This window comes from Pantherophis guttatus, chromosome 10 (genome assembly GCF_059756535.1).
Source record: "Pantherophis guttatus breed Tessera chromosome 10, ASM5975653v1, whole genome shotgun sequence".
Classification (NCBI taxonomy): domain Eukaryota; kingdom Metazoa; phylum Chordata; class Lepidosauria; order Squamata; family Colubridae; genus Pantherophis; species Pantherophis guttatus.
This window is the reverse complement of record NC_142072.1, coordinates 2,822,138-2,841,715: the sequence shown is the minus strand read 5'-3', so window position 1 is coordinate 2,841,715 and position 19,578 is coordinate 2,822,138. Positions and strand designations below refer to the sequence as shown.

Sequence of the window (19,578 nt, the reverse complement as noted above, 5' to 3'; positions counted from 1 at the left end):
GCGCGTTGCAACTTAGCGTATATTGTTGTTATGTAGAGGACATATATCAACAGGACTTTAGTTTTGAAGGGCCTTTCCCCCCCCCCAATCCGTTTTTTAATTCTTCTTTTTGTTTCTTTCAATGCCACAATCGAATGCAGGTAGGCCTCGACTTACAACGGTTCATTCAGTGGCCGTCTGTGAAGTTACACCGGCCTTCAAAACAGTGACCCACGATCCTTTTTCACACTTAAAAGACTGTTTCAGCATCCCCATGGACACGGGATCAAAATTCAGGCGCTTGGCAACAGATATTTATGACAGTTGCAGTCTCCCGGGGATCGTGTGATTTTCCCCCTTTCTGTGATCTTGTGACAAGCTAAGTCCACGGGGAAAGCCAGATTCACTGAACAATCGGCCAGATCCGCCGCCTGAAACACGATGCACTTTTTAAATTTTTAAATTTATTTTTTATTTTATTTTTATATGCCGCCCTTCTCCGGAGACTCAGGGCGGCTTACAGTGCGTTAAGCAATAGCCTTCATACTTTTGTATATTTTATACAAAGTCAGCTTATTGCCCCCACAAACCGGGTCCTCATTTTACCCACCTTAGAAAGGATGGAAGGCTGAATCGACCTTGAGCCTGGTGAGAATTGAACTCGCTGTAATTGTAGGCAGCTGGATGTTAAATGCTGCCTTAGTAGGAGGCATTAGCCTCCTACGCCACTCAGGCTCCTAAGTCTCCTCAGCCTCCGCACACCCCGTGTTTGGAATCGGGAACGGGATCGCGGGTCTGGATAGATTCCAAAGACAGCTTTCCTTCCTGATTCCAAAGGAAAGCATTTTCGGGTGGCAGACGTGCAATCCCCTTCCTGATTCCAAACATGGGGTGTGCAGAGGCTTAAAAAAAAAAAAGTGCAACGCATCTCAGGTGGCGGATCTGGCCAGGAGGAAAGAGACGCACCCAAATGTTCACCCTTTTTTTGGGGGGGTAAAAAAGGTGCATCTTATACTCCGAAAAATACGGTACACAGACATTCGCATCCCTATTTCTTTCCACCTGGTGGGTTGTCAGACTAGGACAGATCCCTGTTTCCGGAGACTTTTTCCTCGAAGGCTTTTAGAGGTTAGCTTGTAGGCCATGCCACGGGCTGCCCTTTCTGTACCCAGAAAAACCAGAACCGGTTCCTCACTCTGTGATACGATGAATGCAGCTGAAGCAACTGGTAGACCAGGCCCTGGTAGACGATGATCGACTTCTGGTAATGGAATCCGGATTTATCCATGATGTCTGGGGGCGTGGCCCAGTAATGTTCCACTCGGGTGAAGCGCTGCGGGAGAGGCAGATCCACCACACGCAACGTAGCGAAGGGGCAGCGATGGGTGAATCGGATGTAGTCTTTCCCGCTGGGAACAGAGAACAAATTGTCCCCCTGTTTTGCAGGCCTTCCTAACGGAATTGCTGCTGCAGGGAAGCACCGGGACTGGCAGGGAGGAGGGGGAGGGGGAGGAGGGATGAAGTGCACAGCTAGTCTAGAGTCACTGGGAAACCACAAAAGGACTAGAACTGAGCCCAACCTAAGGGAGTTCCTTGGGACCTTATCTATTTGTTCCCACGAGAAGGCTGCCGGTCTGGGGAATCCCTGTATTACAGGCAGCACATAACAGAGTAATTAGCTTGAACTCTGCACCCGAATGGGCTGGATGTTCACTTGTGGGTCTAGGCCTGTCTTTATCATGAAAGGCTGGGTGACTTTAGGCCAATCACCAGGAGACAGTGAGTTCTAGTCCTGCCTTAGCCATGAAAGCCAGCTGGGTGGCTTTAGGCCAATCACCAGGAGACTGTGAGTTCTAGTCCTGCCTTAGCCATGAAAGCCAGCTGGGTGGCTTTAGGCCAATCACCAGGAGACAGTGAGTTCTAGTCCTGCCTTAGCCATGAAAACCAGCTGGGTGGCTTTAGGCCAATCACCAGGAGACAGTGAGTTCTAGTCCTGCCTTAGCCATGAAAACCAGCTGGGTGACTTTAGGCCAATCACCAGGAGACAGTGAGTTCTAGTCCTGCCTTAGCCATGAAAAACAGCTGGGTGACTTTAGGCCAATCACCAGGAGACAGTGAGTTCTAGTCCTGCCTTAGCCATGAAAGCCAGCTGGGTGGCTTTAGGCCAATCACCAGGAGACAGTGAGTTCTAGTCCTGCCTTAGCCATGAAAGCCAGCTGGGTGGCTTTAGGCCAATCACCAGGAGACAGTGAGTTCTAGTCCTGCCTTAGCCATGAAAACCAGCTGGGTGGCTTTAGGCCAATCACCAGGAGACAGTGAGTTCTAGTCCTGCCTTAGCCATGAAAACCAGCTGGGTGACTTTAGGCCAATCACCAGGAGACAGTGAGTTCTAGTCCTGCCTTAGCCATGAAAGCCAGCTGGGTGACTTTAGGCCAATCACCAGGAGACAGTGAGTTCTAGTCCTGCCTTAGCCATGAAAACCAGCTGGGTGACTTTAGGCCAATCACCAGGAGACAGTGAGTTCTAGTCCTGCCTTAGCCATGAAAGCCAGCTGGGTGGCTTTAGGCCAATCACCAGGAGACAGTGAGTTCTAGTCCTGCCTTAGCCATGAAAACCACCTGGATGGCTTTAGGCCAATCACCAGGAGACAGTGAGTTCTAGTCCTGCCTTAGCCATGAAAACCACCTGGATGGCTTTAGGCCAATCACCAGGAGACAGTGAGTTCTAGTCCTGCCTTAGCCATGAAAGCCAGTTTGGTGACGTTGAGCCCATCCTGCTCTCTCTCAAGGCCCCCCAAGGTCAAAGAATCCCTATAAGTAGAATACTGGGCATCCTCATTTCCTCTCTAGGCCAGGCAGAAGGAACCAGCCCCACATCCTGAGTTGATCAAAGCCGCAATGCCTATTTACAAGAGCCTCGCCAGACTGACAGCGTTCGCTTGGGAACGGTCAGCTTCAGGAACTCTCGGAGAGGTCAGGCCTGCACCGCTTTCTAGCATGCAAGGATTCTAAACCGCTCCCTCTTTCACACCTCCCACCTCTAGCTGGAGATACCAGCCGCCACCCTAACACTGAAGGGATCCAATATGCAATGGGATGAAGAAGACCTGTTACCACACTCAACCCCATTCACCGACTTCCCTTCAATTTCCTCACATGCATTTTTTTTCTGAGGAAGGCCCTGATTTCTCGGTGGCGGGGGGGAAACGGGGTCCACTCTAGATGAAATCTAACACCCAACTATCCTTGTTGAGAAGGGCAAAGGGAGAGAGGAGACCCAGAAGTGGCGAAAGAAAAGGGTAGCCGGGGCAGGATTGAAAGAAGTCTTTCTTCTCCCTTCCATTGGCAAGACGCCGCACCGTGGCGGACACTGGCAAAAGGCAGAGCCGTTGGTACTTCCACTCACTTGAACGTCATCTTTTTGTGAGGCGTGCTGATCAAGAGATCGTACGTCAGGACGGTATCTACAGGAAAATCCCTCTTCGTGAATTTTTCTTTGCCATCCTTATTTACTATATAAACCAGCTGCAAAAAAAAAAAAAAAAAAGGAAAAATTTGATGGACCTGGGATTTAACAAAAAACAGATGCAAAAGCGACGTCACGATCTTCACCTCACTTCTGCCATTACAAGGCTGTCCTTGGCTTACGAGCTTTTTTTTTCCACTTAGCGGCCGTTCTAAATCACAACAGGACTGCAGAAAGGGACTTAGGACTGGTCCTCACTGTTAGGACATGACTATTACCTAACTTGTTGGGTTGGCAATATATAAGACATCAATGTAGCTCTAAGACTGCTGTATTGCATCATACTGTGACCTGATTGGTTAGCTCTGTAGCCAGCGTCCTTAAGAGGGAGCTAGAAACATGGTTTGTTCTCTTTGCTAATTCTTGCTCTCTGATATCTCTGTATGCTACTGTTTGCAAATCCAGAAGAGCTGTTTATTGTGAATGACTACGACGACTGGTAAGAAGACTTTGTTATTGGATTATCCCTGGACTGTCGTTTTGGCTATCTCCTGCTTTATATGTGTATGACCTGGACTGTTTATTGGACTGTGCCTTACTATTTCCTGAAAGTAAACACAACTCAGTGTATCTGTGTGTTGACTGTGTTTATTCGTATCTACTCTCAATCGCTTTCATGTACATACCCTTGCTACTCAAGGGTTACTCTGCGAAGTTCTTAACACTCACACTTAAGGACCGTCACAGCATTCCCCCACGGTCATGTGATCAAAATTCGGGGGCTTGGCCGTCGCATGTATTTACGTCCCAGCCCAGGGTCCACGTGATCGCTGCTTGTGACTTTCCCAGCCGACTTGTGAGAAGCAAAAGTCAAGGGGGGGGGAACCAGATTCTCTCGCCAACCGTGTAGTTTATTGAACAACTCAGTGATCTGTTTAACAATCATGGCAAAAGGTGTCCAAAAATTGGGCTTGGCTCGCTTAACAACCGCCTTGCTGAGCAACAGAAATTGTTATCCCAATTCCGTTCATCGATCAAGGACTTCTTGTATTTCTCTCATGGCAGGGATTTAAAAAAAAAAAGACTTTAGGGTGGGAATTTCTGATTTCCGTCCGACTTCAATTATTTATTTTTGTTCATTATGCTTTTGGTGGTTAAGAAGGCAGGTAGTTCCCCGACAGTTTCTTTAGTGGCCGTTCAAAGTTACGATGGCACTGAAAAAAACTGACTTGCAACGGTTTCTTTCAGAGTTATGATCTTTGCCGCATCACGTGATCAAAATTCAGATGTTTGGCAACCGACTCATATTTATGACGGTTGCAGCATCCTGGGGGGGAGGGGTGTGTGTCATGTGTCGCAATCTTCTGACAAGCCAAGTCAATGGGGAACCCAAATTCACTTAACAAGAGGGCTACTAACTTTTAACAACCGCAGTGACTCGCTTAACACCTGTGTCAAGAAAGGTCCTAAAATGGTGCAAAACTCGCTCAACAAATGTCTTGTTTCACAACAGAAATCTGGGGCGCCGTTGTGGTCGTAAGTCGAGGACTACCTGTGATAATAAACAGGTGTGGTAGCAAGCTGCCCGGTGTCACATCCGTGAGATGGGCAATAGAAGACAAACGAACAAATAAGCAAACCCCTCAGGATCCTCATTCGAATCCATAAGGACCTTGCCAGACCCCTTTGCTTCCATGAAACTCCCACGGAGGTCCCATACAGCCCATCTCACCCACCTCTTGCAAGCCAGTCTCATCGTAGTATATGCTGATGATGGAATGTCTGCTCGATACGGCATAACTTGAGGACCCTCTCATCCTCTGGAGAGCATTCAACTTATACCAGGCATCCGAAGGGTAAGCCTTTTTAAATGCGATGCCGTTGTCACTCGACACCCAGAGCTGCGATGAGAAGGAGGGGAGGAGGGAAAGGGGTGGTTTGTTTCGTGCAAAACTACTTTGCATGCACGTAGAGTAAGATAGGGTAGGATATAGAATAGAATAGAATAGAATAGAATAGAATAGAATAGAATAGAATAGAATAGAATAGAATAGAATAGAATAGAATAGAATAGAATAGAATAGAATAGAATAGAATAGAATAGAAAATAGAGAATAGAGAATAGAGAATAGAGAATAGGATATAGAAAATATAGAAAGAACAGAACAGAACAGAATAGGAAAATAGAATATAGAAAATAGAAAATAGAGAAAGAATAGAATAGAATAGAATAGAATAGAATAGAATAGAATAGAATAGAATAGAATATAGAAAATAGAGAATAGGATATAGAAAATATAGAAAGAACAGAACAGAACAGAATAGGAAAATAGAATATAGAAAATAGAAAATAGAGAAAGAATAGAATAGAATAGAATAGAATAGAATAGAATAGAATAGAATAGAATAGAATAGAATAGAATAGAGAAAGAATAGAACAGAACAGAATATAGAAAATAGAGAACAGAATATAGAAAATAGAGAACAGAATATAGAAAATAGAGAACAGAACAGAACAACAGAGTAAGAAAGGACCATGGAGGTCTTCCAATCCAACCCCCTGCTTAGGCAGGAAACCCTATACCATTTCAGACAAATGGTTGTCCAAGCTTTTCAGTGCCGTTGTTAACTTTGAACGGTCACTAAATGAACTGCTGTCAGTTGAGGTCTGAAGAGTAAAACAGAAAGTAGGGTAAATGGCCAGGGATGTGACCCGCTTCCCACAGCCTTTCTATCCCCTGGATTCATGAGGAATATAAAGGCATTACCTCCTCCCGGTCTGTCATAACGGCAAAAGACCCACTAAAAGAGAGGACAAAATCCTTGATGGGAGAGTCACTCGGGAAATTGGAAAGGTAGATGTAATTTATCTTATCTTGGCTGGAAAGGAGAGCAAGAAAAAGAGAAAAATGCCGACATTAGGTTGAGTAGTGGGCCCGCTTCAGTTTGGAGAGCCAGTTTGGGGTAGCGGTTAAGGCCGAGAAATCAGGAGGCTGGGAGTTCTAGTTCCAGTTCTTGTCCGGCCTTAGAGATGCAAGTTGGCTGGGGGACTTTGGGTCAATCACGAGGAGTCGGTGAGTTCTAGTCCTGCCTTTGGCATGAACACCGACTTTGAGCCAAACGCTCTCTCTCTCAGCCCAACCACCTCACAGGGGAAAATAGGAGGAAGGAATATTAGGTACCGTATTTTTCGGTGTATAAGGCGCACCGGAGTATAAGAGGCACTTATCTTTTTTGGTGAGGAAAAGAAGAAAAAGAAATCTCCCTCTGCCTCTGAGCAATTTTGCCTCGTTGCAGCAAACAGCCTGCTTTACTTTCATTTTCGTTTTCAGCATAGCTTGATTAACACAAGGGGGAAAAAAAATCTGCTCCAGCAATTTACCTCTTTGCAGCAAGCAGCAGAGCCCTGCGTAAAACAGCTGAGAGCAAATCAGCTGAGAGTCGGGAGGCCGATCCAATCAACTTGTGCTAATTAGTCTGTGCTGAAGCTGAAAGGAGCTGGTTTTTTTCTTGCTGTTTGCTTGCAAGGAGGTAACTGCTGTGAGGCAGAGGCCAAAGGGTGGGAGCCAGTGGGTGGGCGGGGTTACATTCGGTGTATAAGACGCACCTAAATTTTCACACCCTTTTAGGGGGGAAAAAGGTGCATCTTATACTCCAAAACATACGGTATGTTTGCCGCTTTGAGTTATTTATAACGAAAATAATAAAGCTGGGATGAAGTCTAATGAATAAATAACTAAAATGTCTCGTCATGGTCCCAAAGGTGCTTTTTCAAAAGGCAACTGGCCTTTCCTTGTTTTTCCTGAAAGACATTTGGCTTCTCGTCCAAGAAGCTTCTTCAGTTCTGACTGAATGGTGCAGGATGAAAGGATTTATATGTCTTGCAGTCCTCTGGTCCTTAGCCCTCTCTCTCTCTTGAGAGTCGCTGAGGCTGCTTGGAGGTTTCTCTATGCCTGAATTGTGCAAATGGGCGTGGAACCTTCTGGGAACTGCTGAAAGGACTGCGTTGAAAAGATTAAGCTGTCTCGTCCTTATTATATTCCTTGTTTGTTTCTACTGGCTAAATTACCCCCTTTGGACTCTATGACAGTTCAGCCTAGGAAGGACAAGCTTACCTTTGCAAGATCACGTTCCCCCAAATATAAAAAGCTTTGTTGAAGGGGTTGTAAGCCAGGCCTCGTGCGATCAGGGGTTTATCTGTGTATTTCTCGGTGCCCAGGAGCATCACAAAACCTTTATCGGAGGCTGTTGAGAAGAAAAGAGAACTGTCAAAAGAAAAGTTTTCAGCGGCAGTTGCAGGAAGACTGCAGAAGAAGAAGAAGAAAAGAAGCAGAGCCATCTCTTCTTCCTCTCTTTGTTTTGTGTCTCCTTGTTTATCTGAGGACCATCCGCTGTCCTGAACCTCAAATCTCCCTGAAAGTCAGAGGACAGGACAGCTCCTGAACGACAGACTCAGCAGAAACTCGAGGCAGAAAGGAACAAGGACAAATTACGGATTGGAGAGAAGCCCAGGGTTGAACCCAGGGTGTCGGGGAAGTGGGGGGAGAGGAATGTCCTTAGTGCTGAGCTTGGTCTTTTTCATTTCATCACCCAACTAGGCAACAACATCAGGGTTAGAAGAGAGTGGAGTTGGAATTGGAGTTGGAGTTGGAGTTGGAGTTGGAGGAGGAGGAGGAGGAGGAGGAGGAGGAGGAGGAGGAGGAGGAGGAGGAGGAGGAATAGTAGTATTAGTAGTAGTACTGTGGGGTCCTTGATGCTCTCTGAGCTTGGTTGTTTTCTTGAAGACATTTCATCACCCAACTAAGTAACATCATCCGTGCTAGAAGAGAGTGTGGTTTGCTCTCTTTTTTACATGCGAATGGCTTGCCCTTTCAGTGTTGACGGTGGTAGTCTTCACGGTCCCTTGATTAGGTTGTTGTTTGTTGTGACAAAACTCAAAGACGAGCATGCTAACCAGCATGGCTGACAGGAATTCTGGGAGTTGAATCCATGCATCCTAAAGTTGCCAAAGTTGGGAAACCCTGCGTTAAGCAATGCCATCTCTCAGGAGCCAAAAAGACGCCTTTTCTGTTGCAACACCTTCCTTCTGGAGCAAAGTTTCCCTCAAGATCCAGAGGGCCTCTGTTGTGCTGTGGCTTAGAAAAGCAGTGAAGCCCTGGCTCTTCTCCCAGATCATTGCAAGAGAGAGGGAGACGCCCCTCCCTTCTTTTTCACCAGCTCTGTTGTTTGGCTTCCTTTCTTGTGAAAGATCTTTTTTCTCATCTTTCTCTTGTTTCTGTTGTCATTTCGTTGTTGTGAGCTGCCCAAAGTTATTGAGAGTTGGGTGGCATGACAGTTTGATAAATGAGTATTATGTTGTTTTGTCGCAGAGTCAGCCAGATGTTTAGACTGGATTGGGCATTCCTCTCCACCTCCCAAGGACCAGGTGATGTTGTGACCCGTACACGGCCTGTGCAGCTAGTAGCTGATTCCGACAGCGAGGAGGCTGGTGTGGTGCTGCGCCAGCAGCCTGTGCAGCTTGCACTCGAGTCGGACAATGAGGAGGCTGGAGAAAATGTGGTGCCAGAGGCGGGGATTCAGCCAGAACCTCCAGAAGCTCCTTTAAGTGAAGAGGATGAGGAGGAGCCTCTTCTCAATGCACGGGCGCGCAGAGCTGCCAAAAGGCAGGAGTGGCTCCTCAGGAGGAGGTCTCCTCAAGAGTAAGGCTTGGGGCTAATTGGCCACTCCCTTAGCCTATTTAAGGAGGAACACCGACTGAAGCAATTTGCAAGGAACAACTTCGTTCACATACCTTCGTGTCTTGTCTTGCTTATCTTATCAGCTTCCTGCAAATTGCTTTTGGGCATTCTGCCAACCACAGTAAGCTTTAAGTTATTATTCTTTGAATTCTTGGTGGCTGTTAATGCAGTTAATTAACAGCCGTTGTTGTAAAAGACTGGTTTATTTATTAAACTAAGGTTTGAACGGACTTTGTGTGTGCTGCGTTCTTTGGGATCCGTAGCTGGGGCCGAACAGATGACTTTCATAAACCGCAAAGAAAAGGTATGGTTCTTACCCATAGGTACACGGGTAGGGGCTCTGTAGATTAGTTCAAAATTCTCCTGCTCTGGAAACAGAAGAGAAAAGAGAACAAAGGTTAGTGTGTGAACACAAACAAATAGCTTAGATCAGGGGTATCAAACACAAGGCCCAGGGGCCGGATCCGGCCTGCGGGATGCTTAGATCTGTCCCACGGGGACGCCCTGGAAACAGCAAAGGAGTGGGCCGCAGTGCCCCTGCCAGAGAAAACAGAGCTCCTGAGGGATATGCGCGGCCCTCCCGAGTTCCATTTTCACTGGCAGAGGGTTGCAAGGAGGTCATCGCAGCCGAAAATGGAGCTCGGGAGCCCGTTTTTGCTGGCAGAGCCCTCGGGCCGCCACAGGCGCTCCCGACACGAGTGATGTCGAGCTGGCCAGGCCCACCTTGGCCACGCCCACTCCTGAGGTCAAACACAACCCTGATGCGGCCCTTGATAAAATCGAGTTTGTCACCCCTGGTTTAGAGTCACAGTTCAACAGTCAGCATGTAACGTTTTTCTCCTTAACCTAGGGAAGTGGCAAAGATAGCTTACAGTAGCATTGACCATGCTGATATCATCAGGTAAATCAGGGGTGAAATGCTCCCGGTTCGGACCGGATCGCCCGATCCGGTAGTGATGGAGGCGGGTGGTTCGGAGAACTGGTAGCAAAAATCCCTTCCCCCCCCCCCACCCATGCCCAGCTGAGCCACACAATCATCGGAGGCTTTTTTTTAACGTTTAAAAGCATTTTTTTCTACAACCTCTTGGGCCGAAAAAATGCTTTTTAAAGTAAAAAAAAAAAAAAAAAAGCCTCTGATGGTCGCGTGGCTCAGCTAGGATCGTCAAAGGATTTTAAAAGAAAAAAAAACCTTTTTTTCTTTTAAATGCCTCGGATGATCCAAGCTGAGTTGCCGATCAGGCAACTCAGCTGGGATCGTCAGAACCTTATGAAAGCTCTGACGAAGAGGTTGTTAAAAAAATGCTTTTAAAAGTAAAAAAAGAAAAAATAGCCACGCCCACCCAGTCACATTACCACCACCCTACACCAAGCCACACCCACAGAACCGGTAGTAACAAATTTTAGATTTCACCACAGAGGTAAATCCTTCTGTTTCCAAGTGTCTTGAAATGGTTCCAACTCCTCCTGTATTGTACAGGTAGTCCCCGACTTACAACAGTTCTCTTAGTGCCCCTCTGAAGTTACAACGGCACTGAAAGAAGTAATTTATGACCATTTTTCACACTTACGTCTGTTACAGCATCCCCGTGGTCACGTGATCAAAAGTCAGGTGGTTCGTAATTATGACCGGTTGCCATGTCCTGGGGTCATGGGATCCCCTTTTGCAACCTTCTGATGAGCCAAATGAAGGGAGGCCAGATTCACTTAACCGGCCTGCTACTAAGTGAAGGTATGGTGGTTTACTTAACAAGTGTGGCAAGAGAGGTCGGCAAACGGGGCCAAGCTCAACTTCACAAATGTCTCGCTCAGCGGCAGCAATTTCGGCCTCCGTTGTGATCAACAAGTCCCGTGGAAAAGGACTTGAGCATTATTACTACGATCTGGAACGAGCTCCCCCCCGGAGATACGGAGGATCCCGGATCTGCGCACCTTCCGTCGCGCGCTCAAGACTTTCTTATTTCATCAAGCCGGCCTGGCCTAAATCTTCTCCCCTTTTTAAATGTAAATTTTAATTCGTTTTTAAATTATTGGGTATTTTAAATTTGTCTCAGCCAAATTATTTAATTCGTTTTTATTCTATTTTAAATTTTTGTATTTATGTGTTTTATTCTGTGGCTGTTCACAGCCCTGAGTCCTTCGGGAGTAGGGCGGTATAGAAATCTAATAAAATAAATAAATAAATAAATTACCTCTGTCGTATGAAACAACGTAAGTTCTATTTCCGGACTTGCGAAACACCAGGAAATGGAACATGTTTTCCTCTGTCAACAAGGCCCATGAAATTATGCAATTCGAACCTGGAGAAAAGAAAAGAGAGGTCCAAATTTGGAGAGACGCATGGAAGTGTGTTAGATGCGCCCATCCCGAAGTGCGGGTCACCTTTTCCCAAAATCTCCACAGCAGCTGAAGCCTACACAAACAACCCAGAGTGTCAACTCTGAAGCGAACCTGGCTGAAGCCATCTTGTGCTCATAGTTTTGCCACGAAGCCTGAGAGGGGGAAGGGAAGGGGAGGGGTGAAGTAGATAGCCTGGCTAACAGTCAAAACGAAACGTTTTCCTTTGGGAACCAAGGTCGTTGTAAGAGGTGGCTGGTGAAAGAGGAGTGGAGCCCGCCAGCTGTATTCATTGGACAATGTGACTGGTGACACCTGGGAGGGGGGATTTTTACTCTTTTAATTAGGTGAAAACCGCGGGAACTTTGAGAGTTGGTTTTCACTGGCTGTGCCAATAGGATGTATCTGTTGTGGCCCGCCAGCAGCCAGCAGAGCTGGCAGCAGATTCGGACAGTGAGGAGGTTGGGGAGGAACGTGGGCCAGTCCTGGAGCCTGCGGAAGGCTCGGACGAGGGCCATCTGGGAGTTACCGTATATTTTGGACGCAAAAAAAAAATTTTTTTTTCAGCCTCTCAAACGGAAGTTTCGGAGGCTTTTTTCAGCCTGTGAAACCCCCGTTTCAGAGGCTGGGCGTGGCTACATTCTGTGTATAAGATGCACCCAAATTTTCACCCTCTTTTAGGGGGGAAAAAGGTGCGTCTTATACTCCGGAAAATATGGTATGTGCTGCCTCCGGACCCTCCAGAATCTGACATCAGCGAGGCAGAAGAACAATGTGAGCCTGTTCCCAGCGTGCGCATGCGCAGAGCTGGCAGAAGGCAAGAACAATTAAGGAAAAAAAAGGGTGACTCGGGAGTAAGGCTTGGAGTTGATTGGCCCCTCTCAGAAGGCTTAAAAGAGGAGCAAATGGATGCGAGCCTTTGCAGGAAGCAATTTGTTCATTCATTTGTTCAATTTGTTCATTTGGTCGGTTCAAGCTCTGAGAAGTCTGTTTGACTCTGTGCTCCGTCTGGCCTTGCAAAACTAATCGGCAATTAGGTCTCTGGCAGCGTTTCAAGGGAGATAAAGGTGGGTTCCTTATCAACGTTACCCTGAAAGACTGTGTCAACGTGAGCAGACCTCTGTCGGAATCTGCACAGACTGTTTGTGAATCATTACGGGCTGTGAATGACCACAATTCACAGCCGTCTCAATAAAAGAGGTTTTTGGGGACTAAGATTGTGGTTTATGCTTTCTCAGGAAGCCTAGGTCAGAACAGTATCCAATAAAGATGTTCTTTGAGGAATCCACCTGTCCCGGAGTTCTCCTTTCAATGGGTGCGTTACTCGGAATGCTGACACAGCGGGGAAAAGGAAAGGCAACTTTTCAACATGTAAAAGGACTTACGGAAGATACGATAGCATAAGGTCCTCTTCCTTTCTTTTAGGGAGCCACTCGCCTTCACAATACCATCTAAAGAGAAAAAGAAAAAAAAACCAGAAGAAAAACAGTTCTTCCTTTCCTGGGCATGGTCTCACACCTGTCAAAATGCTATACAATTTGGGATGAACATCCTTCGAATGGTCTGGGAGTACGAACGGATTTCCAGAATAATTGCAGACTCCAGGAACCAGGAGCACTACCGTGTTTCCCCGAAAATAAGACCCTGTCTTATATTTTTTTTGAACCCTGAAATAAGCACTCAAAATCCCGACTGGGCTTATTATCAGGGGATGTCTTATTTTGGGGGGGAAACAGGGTACTCGGGTGGCCCTGAGGACACAGACAAACCTCCAAGTGGACTCAATGATTCTCTAAAACTGTTTTAGAGGTTTGCCCCCAGCGCTGGCTGGGGGATTCTGGGAGTTGAAGTCCACCCATCTTCAAGCTACCAAGGTTGAGAAACACTGCTCTAAAAGGATGCAAATGACCAGCTCTCTGCAAGGAGTATAAATCCTTCAATTCCCCACCATCCAGTCAGAGCGGAAGAAGCTTCTTGGAGGAGAAGTGAAACGTCTTCAAAGAAAAAACAAGGAGAAGTCCAGTTGCCTCCTGAAAATGCACCTTTGGGACAACTGTGACCTGGATGACGGAGAATCTCTACTTCTAATACACTACCTTTGCAACTTATAAGGAAGAATTCTCCTTCCTGAGAACCGCCACCGAGGGCAATCACGTATTCGGTGTTATTGTAAGGGAAAAAGACAGGAACCAGCTTCTTCACGCAGACATTGTTCAAGATCCGTGTCCACAGAACTAAAGGGGCAACAGAGGGAGAAAGAGAAGATCCCTGGGGTTATTTTATTTATTTATTTATATTTAAATTTATATACCGCCCTTCTCCCGAAGGACTCAGGGCGGTGAACTGCCAAAAGTAAAAAAACATAGAGTACAAAATTTAAAAACAATTTAAAAATATATTAAACAATCTGGCCCAACAATTAAAATACCCCATTTAAAATTAAAATTAAAATCAAACAATTGGAGAGTTAGGCCAGCCCGGCTTGTTGAAATAAAAAGGTTTTGAGGGCCCGGCGGAAAGTACATAGATCTGGAATCGTCCGTATCTCCGGGGAGAGCTCGTTCCAGAGGGCAGGTGCTCCCACAGAGAAAGCTCTCCCCCTGGGGGCCGCCAGTCGACATTGTTATAAGACCCTGTCAGAAAATTCTGCCCATAAACCCCCTTGCAACTTCCTGCTACCTTCTGAAAGGGAAGGAGAGGAGGGTCAGCAGTCAGGGGGATGGACTCAAGGGCAGTGGCCGATGAGTGAGTGCACCGTTGAAAGAGTTATCCCAAAGGCACAGGAGTTAGAATGCAGTATTGCAGGCTGGCTCTGCCGACTGCCAGCTGTTCGATCCTGACTGGCTCAAGGTTGAATCAGCCTTCCGTTTTCCCGAGGTCGGTAAAATGAGGACCCAGATTGTTGGGGGCAATAGGCCAACTCTGTAAACCGCTTAGAGGGCTGGAAAGCACTGTGAAGCGGTATATACCGTATTTTTCGGAGTATAAGATGCACTTCCCCCCGCCAAAAGAGGGTGAAAATTTGGGTGCATCTTACACACCAAATGTAGCCCCCCCACCTGCCAGCCCCCACCCTTCATCCTCCGTGCGTCCTCTCAAACGGAGCAGCCACTCAAACGGAGCTTTCGGAGGGTGAAAAAGCAAGGCACAGAGGCCAAAATGGCAACCCAGAATAGCTGCTGCCTTGCCAGACCGGTTCCGGGTTTCCCCTGCTGTACTCACTGGAGTGCCCTGCGACAATCAGCTGCGTTTTTAAAGCTGCGTATCTGCCCCAACGAGGCGCGTGCACGCTCACAACCAGCGAACCTGTTGCTAAAGTTCACCTCTGAGAACAGCTGATTGGAGGTATTCCAGGAGGCGGTCCACCCACCAATCAGCTGCTTGTGTTGAATCAGGCTAATGTGCTGAAGCCGACGAGGCTGTTTGCTGTTGCTGCATGTACGCTAGCCAGATACCGATGAATGCTGATAGGCAGAGGCAGAATTTTTTTTTTTCTTATTTTCCTCCTCCCAAAATAAGGTGCGTCTTATACTCCAGAGCATCTTATACTCCGAAAAATACGGTAAGTTTAAGGCCTATTGCTCTTCCTTTTCCCCTTCCTTCCTTCCTTCCTTCCTTCTTCTCTCTCTCCCTTCCATGGTGCGCAGTGGTTAAAATGCACTATTAACAGGCTAACTTTGCCCACTGCCATGAGTTTGATCCTGATCAACTCAAGGTTGACTCAGCCTTCCATCCTTCCGAGGTGGGTCAAATGAGGACCCATAATGTTGGGGGGGGGGCAAGAGGCCGACTCTGTAAACCGCTTAGAGAGGGCTGGAAAGCACTGTGAAGCCCCATCACGGCTCTTGAACCCCCCGTGGTATTCCAGAGGACTTACTCAAATTATGGTAAATCACACACTTCCACGTGTAATTATAGATCATTCAGTCTCTGGGACCTTAATCATGCGTGGAGTAAAGCAGGGACACGAGGAATCCAGTGGGTTGAATGGACTCTCTGGCAGAAAGCTTTGATTTTTTTTTAACCAGATTATGGACCTTCCTGGCGAGGCCATGCTCCTGGAAGCATCGCAGCGGGATGGGGGGGTGGAGGGTGGGGGGGGCGCAGGAGCATTTTGGGAGGTTTATTTTTTTAGGCTCACGTACCAGATCCTTTGGTTTCTAGGTGTAAAAGTGGATAATGCCCTGTAAAATAATAGACCAGTTGGTTTTGCCGGATGAAGAGAGTGCTTTCGGTAGCGATGGTGTCTACAATGGAGGAGGAGAATTTTCCCTGCGGGCAGGAAAGGGAGCCAATCCAGCAGCTGTCAATGGCCACCTGGAGCAGAGCAGGAGACAAAAGCCAAAGCTGTGTGAGCTGAGAGGAGACGGAGCATCTCTCTCGATGGTCCTCCCCAAGGGCAGTGGCCTTTCACCCTCTGGAGCAGGGGTCTCCAACCTTGGCAACTTTTAAGACTTGTGGACTTCAACTCCCAGATCTTTGCTGGCTGAGGAATTCTGGGAGTTGAAGTCCACAAGTCTTAAAGTGGCCAAGGTTGGAGACCCCTGCTCTGGAAAGTGCGGAAACACGGGATAGTCCTCAACTGACAATCACATCGGAGGCCAAAACCTCTGTGGCTAAGTGAGACATTGGTTCAGTGAGCTTTGCCCCATTTTATGGCCTTCCTTTGTCACAGTTGTTAAGTGGATCGCGGCAGCTGTTAAGTTAGTCACACAATTGTTCAGGGCATCTGAACTTCCCCGTGGACTTTGCTAGACAGGAAGTCGCATAAAGGGGATCACGTGATCCCTGGGACGCTGCAACCGTCATGAAGACGAGACAGTTGCCAGTTGTCTGAATTTTGATTTACAGGATGCTGCCATGGACGCAAGTGTGAAAAATGGTTATAAATCACTTTTTTCAGCGATAGCAATGGCCCTTAGACTTATAGACCGCTTCGCAGTGCTTTACAACCCCTCTCTAAGCGGTTTACAGACTCAGCATTATTGCCCCCAACAATTTGGGTCCTCATTTTACCCACCTCGGAAGGATGGAAGGCTGAGTCAACCTTGAGACGGTCAGGATTGAACTCCTGGCACTGGGCAGAGTTAGCCTGCAATGCTGCATTCTAACCACTGCCCACCACTGAAGGGAGGGAGGGAGGGAGGGAGGGAGAGCAATCGCCCTTAGAGTTATATACCGCTTCACAGAGCTTCCCAGCCCTCTCTACACAGTTTATAGAGTCACCATATTGGCCCCAACAATTTGGGTCCTCATTTTACCCACCTCGGAAGGATGGAAGGCTGAGCCAACCTTGAGGCAGTTCGAATTGTTGAACTGCAGGCAGCCGGCAGGCAGCAGAATTGAGCCTGCAATACTGCATTCCAAACACCGCGCCACCATGGCTCTTAGTAATGTTATAACTCTGAATGGTCACTGAATGAACTGCTGTAAGTCGAGGACTACCGGTAGTTATTTATTTCTCCCTGTTTACCTCTATGATGTGAAATGACTCAAAGTTTGTATTTGAGAGGATGATGATCTTCTTCTCGGGGATCCCTCCCAGGATAAGCACAGGCGCGTGCCGGTAAGTGGCCCACAAGGGGCGTGACGGATCTTTCAGCCCAAAGATATGTTTCATGCTTTTCAACTGTACTCAACCAGAGAGGGAGATACAAGAGACGGTCAGCACTTGCCCTTCAACACAAAACGTTTGAGTCCACAATGTGAAGCCAAAGATATTTAGGGACTGGGTGACTGAAGCATATAAAGAACAATCACTGAAATTGGGTATGTCTAGTGATCTGTCCCCGTCTCCACACACACACAAACACAGCCAGCCGAGGGTTAAGAAAGCACTTGGCACGCACACAGGTCGTTATCTCAAACTTGGCAACAATATAAGCACCGTCTGCCAAGAGCTTTACTTCAACAGATAACATAAAATTACATACGCATTGCAAATAGTCCAGCAAAACAATATCCCTTCGGCAGCTTCAGACGTTGTTCAAGTGACTAGCCAAAGTTAGTTTTTGTTCGTCACAGAGTTTTACCAGCCACCACCCTCTCTTATATAGTCTCTGGGGTGTGGTCCAGTGACTTAGTTCTAATCCCTAGCACGCCTCCTTAACTGCTGCAACCGTTTATCACGCCTTCGTTGGCGTGCATCCAGGAACGACGGCTCTCCTTCCTCGCTCTCATCCGAGACACCTGGCTCCTGGCTAATCTCCTCTCCCTCGGCCGGCACCTGAGACAGTGCCAGAGGGGAGGGGCCTGGAGAGGGAGGCCTGGCTGACTCCTCTCCCTCGTGTTCGGAGCCTTCTTCCTCCGATGAGATAGGCTCAGAGGGCGGGGCCACAACAGTCTAGTTTAGGGGTGTCGAACTCAAGGCCCGTCCGTGGGCAGAAATTCAGCAGGTTCTGACAGGTTCTAGAGAACCGATAGCAGAAAATTTGAGTAGTTCAGAGAACCGGTAAATACCACCTCTGGCTGGCCCCCGAGTGGGGAGGGAATGGGGATTTTGTAGTATCCTTCCCCTGGCGTGGGGAGGAAATGGGAATTTTGCAATATCCTTCCCCCAGGAGTGGGGTGGAAATGGACATTTTGCAGTATCCTACCCCTGCCACACCCACCAAGCCACGCCCATAGAACCAGTAGTAAAAAAAATTGAATTTCACCACTGCCCATGGGCAGCATCTGGCCTACAGGATGCTTAGATTTGGCCCACGGGCCCGCCCTGGAAACAGCGAAGGACTGCCGTGGTGCCTCTGCCAGTAAAAACGGACCTTGGGAGGGCCATTTTCCCTGGCAGAGGGCTGCAGGAGGCCGTTGTGGCTGGAAACGGAGCCTCAATCAGTGACATTGAGCTGGCCATGCCCACCCTGGCCACACCCACCCGGCCTCCCGAGGTCAAACACAACCCTGATGCGGCCCTCAATGAAATCAAGTTGGACACCGCTAGTCTATTAATCAAAAGGATTGAGGGTGACATGATAGCAGTCTTCCAATATTTGAGGGACTGCCACAAAGAAGAGGGGTTCTGGGTCTACCTATTCTCCAAAGCCCCTGAAGGCAGGACAAGAAGCAAAGGATGGAAACTAATCAAAGAGAGAAGCAACCTAGAACTAAGGAGAAATTCCCTGAGTGTGAGAACAATTAACCAGGGGAACAATTTGCCTCCAGAAGTTGTGAATGCTCCAACATTGGATTATTTAAGAAGAGATTGGATAGCTACTTGTCTGAAATGGTATTGGGCTTCCTGCCTGAGCAGGCAGTTGGAGTAGAAGACCTTTAAGGTCCCTTCCCACTCTGTTAAGTCACAGATTTTAGTTGGACCACAGCAATCTTCGCTGTAGGTGAAGTTTAGCTGCCCTTATTTACCAATGAGGTTAGTTTTGTATGTGTGAGGCGATGGGAAGATTTGGGTCAGTTTGGTTTGGAAGTGGTTGAGCTGGACTAGAAAACAGGAAATTGTGAGTTCAAGTCCTCTGGCCAACTGAATGTCCTTAAAGAGATGGCTGGATTCACAACGGAAAGGGACTGCTGGAGTGACCTCTGTCCAGGGGAACCAAAAGAGGCATTTGCCTTATTAAATGCAAGCAGGCTTTGCTATGGCCTGTTGGCTGCTGGCCCCTCCAGCAGCTGAATCAGAGGAGGAGGAGGAGGCGTGGGAGTCAGGATCAGCATCAAGGCAACCTGAGAGCTCCGAGGGAGAAGAGGGACTGGAGCTGTCAGAGATAGAGACAGAGGCAGAGCCTGGGTCATCCGTCAGCCCTCAGATGGAGAGTCAACAGCCCCCAGGTCTGGAGGTGGCTGAGGAGGAACAGCTGGGGTCCAGTGCCTGACGCGTGGATGTGCAGAAGGCAGAGGAGAGGAGAGCAGTGGAAATCTAGGAGCCGGTCCTTGGGACGGAAGAGCTACCGCTGCTGGCGAAGCCCCACCCTAGTTCTGCGGTTAAAGGCAGGGGGCAGAGATGAATAGATGTGGCAGACAATTATTCATCTTCTGGCCGGATGGACTTGTTAGCCTGCGGTGAGAGAGAAACTTTTTTTGCCGGGGCTGCCAGCACTCCTAATTAAAGGAA

At 47.7% G+C, this 19,578-nt stretch overlaps 1 protein-coding gene across 1 annotated transcript in view; it reads right to left on the bottom strand.

The window, feature by feature from the left end:
- Positions 1–19,578, bottom strand: part of CATSPERG (catsper channel auxiliary subunit gamma) — a 46,997-nt gene that overhangs the window by 17,267 nt on the left and 10,152 nt on the right. The window contains exons 7-17 of the mRNA XM_060693812.2: positions 16,990–17,145; positions 15,662–15,833; positions 13,613–13,750; positions 12,902–12,967; positions 11,372–11,479; positions 9,500–9,550; positions 7,560–7,689; positions 6,213–6,324; positions 5,181–5,345; positions 3,385–3,503; positions 1,175–1,388 (exon numbers count right to left, since the gene is read on the bottom strand). Coding sequence (XP_060549795.2) covers positions 1,175–1,388; positions 3,385–3,503; positions 5,181–5,345; positions 6,213–6,324; positions 7,560–7,689; positions 9,500–9,550; positions 11,372–11,479; positions 12,902–12,967; positions 13,613–13,750; positions 15,662–15,833; positions 16,990–17,145 — 1,431 coding nt within the window. The remainder of the gene's footprint in view (positions 1–1,174; positions 1,389–3,384; positions 3,504–5,180; positions 5,346–6,212; positions 6,325–7,559; positions 7,690–9,499; positions 9,551–11,371; positions 11,480–12,901; positions 12,968–13,612; positions 13,751–15,661; positions 15,834–16,989; positions 17,146–19,578) is intronic.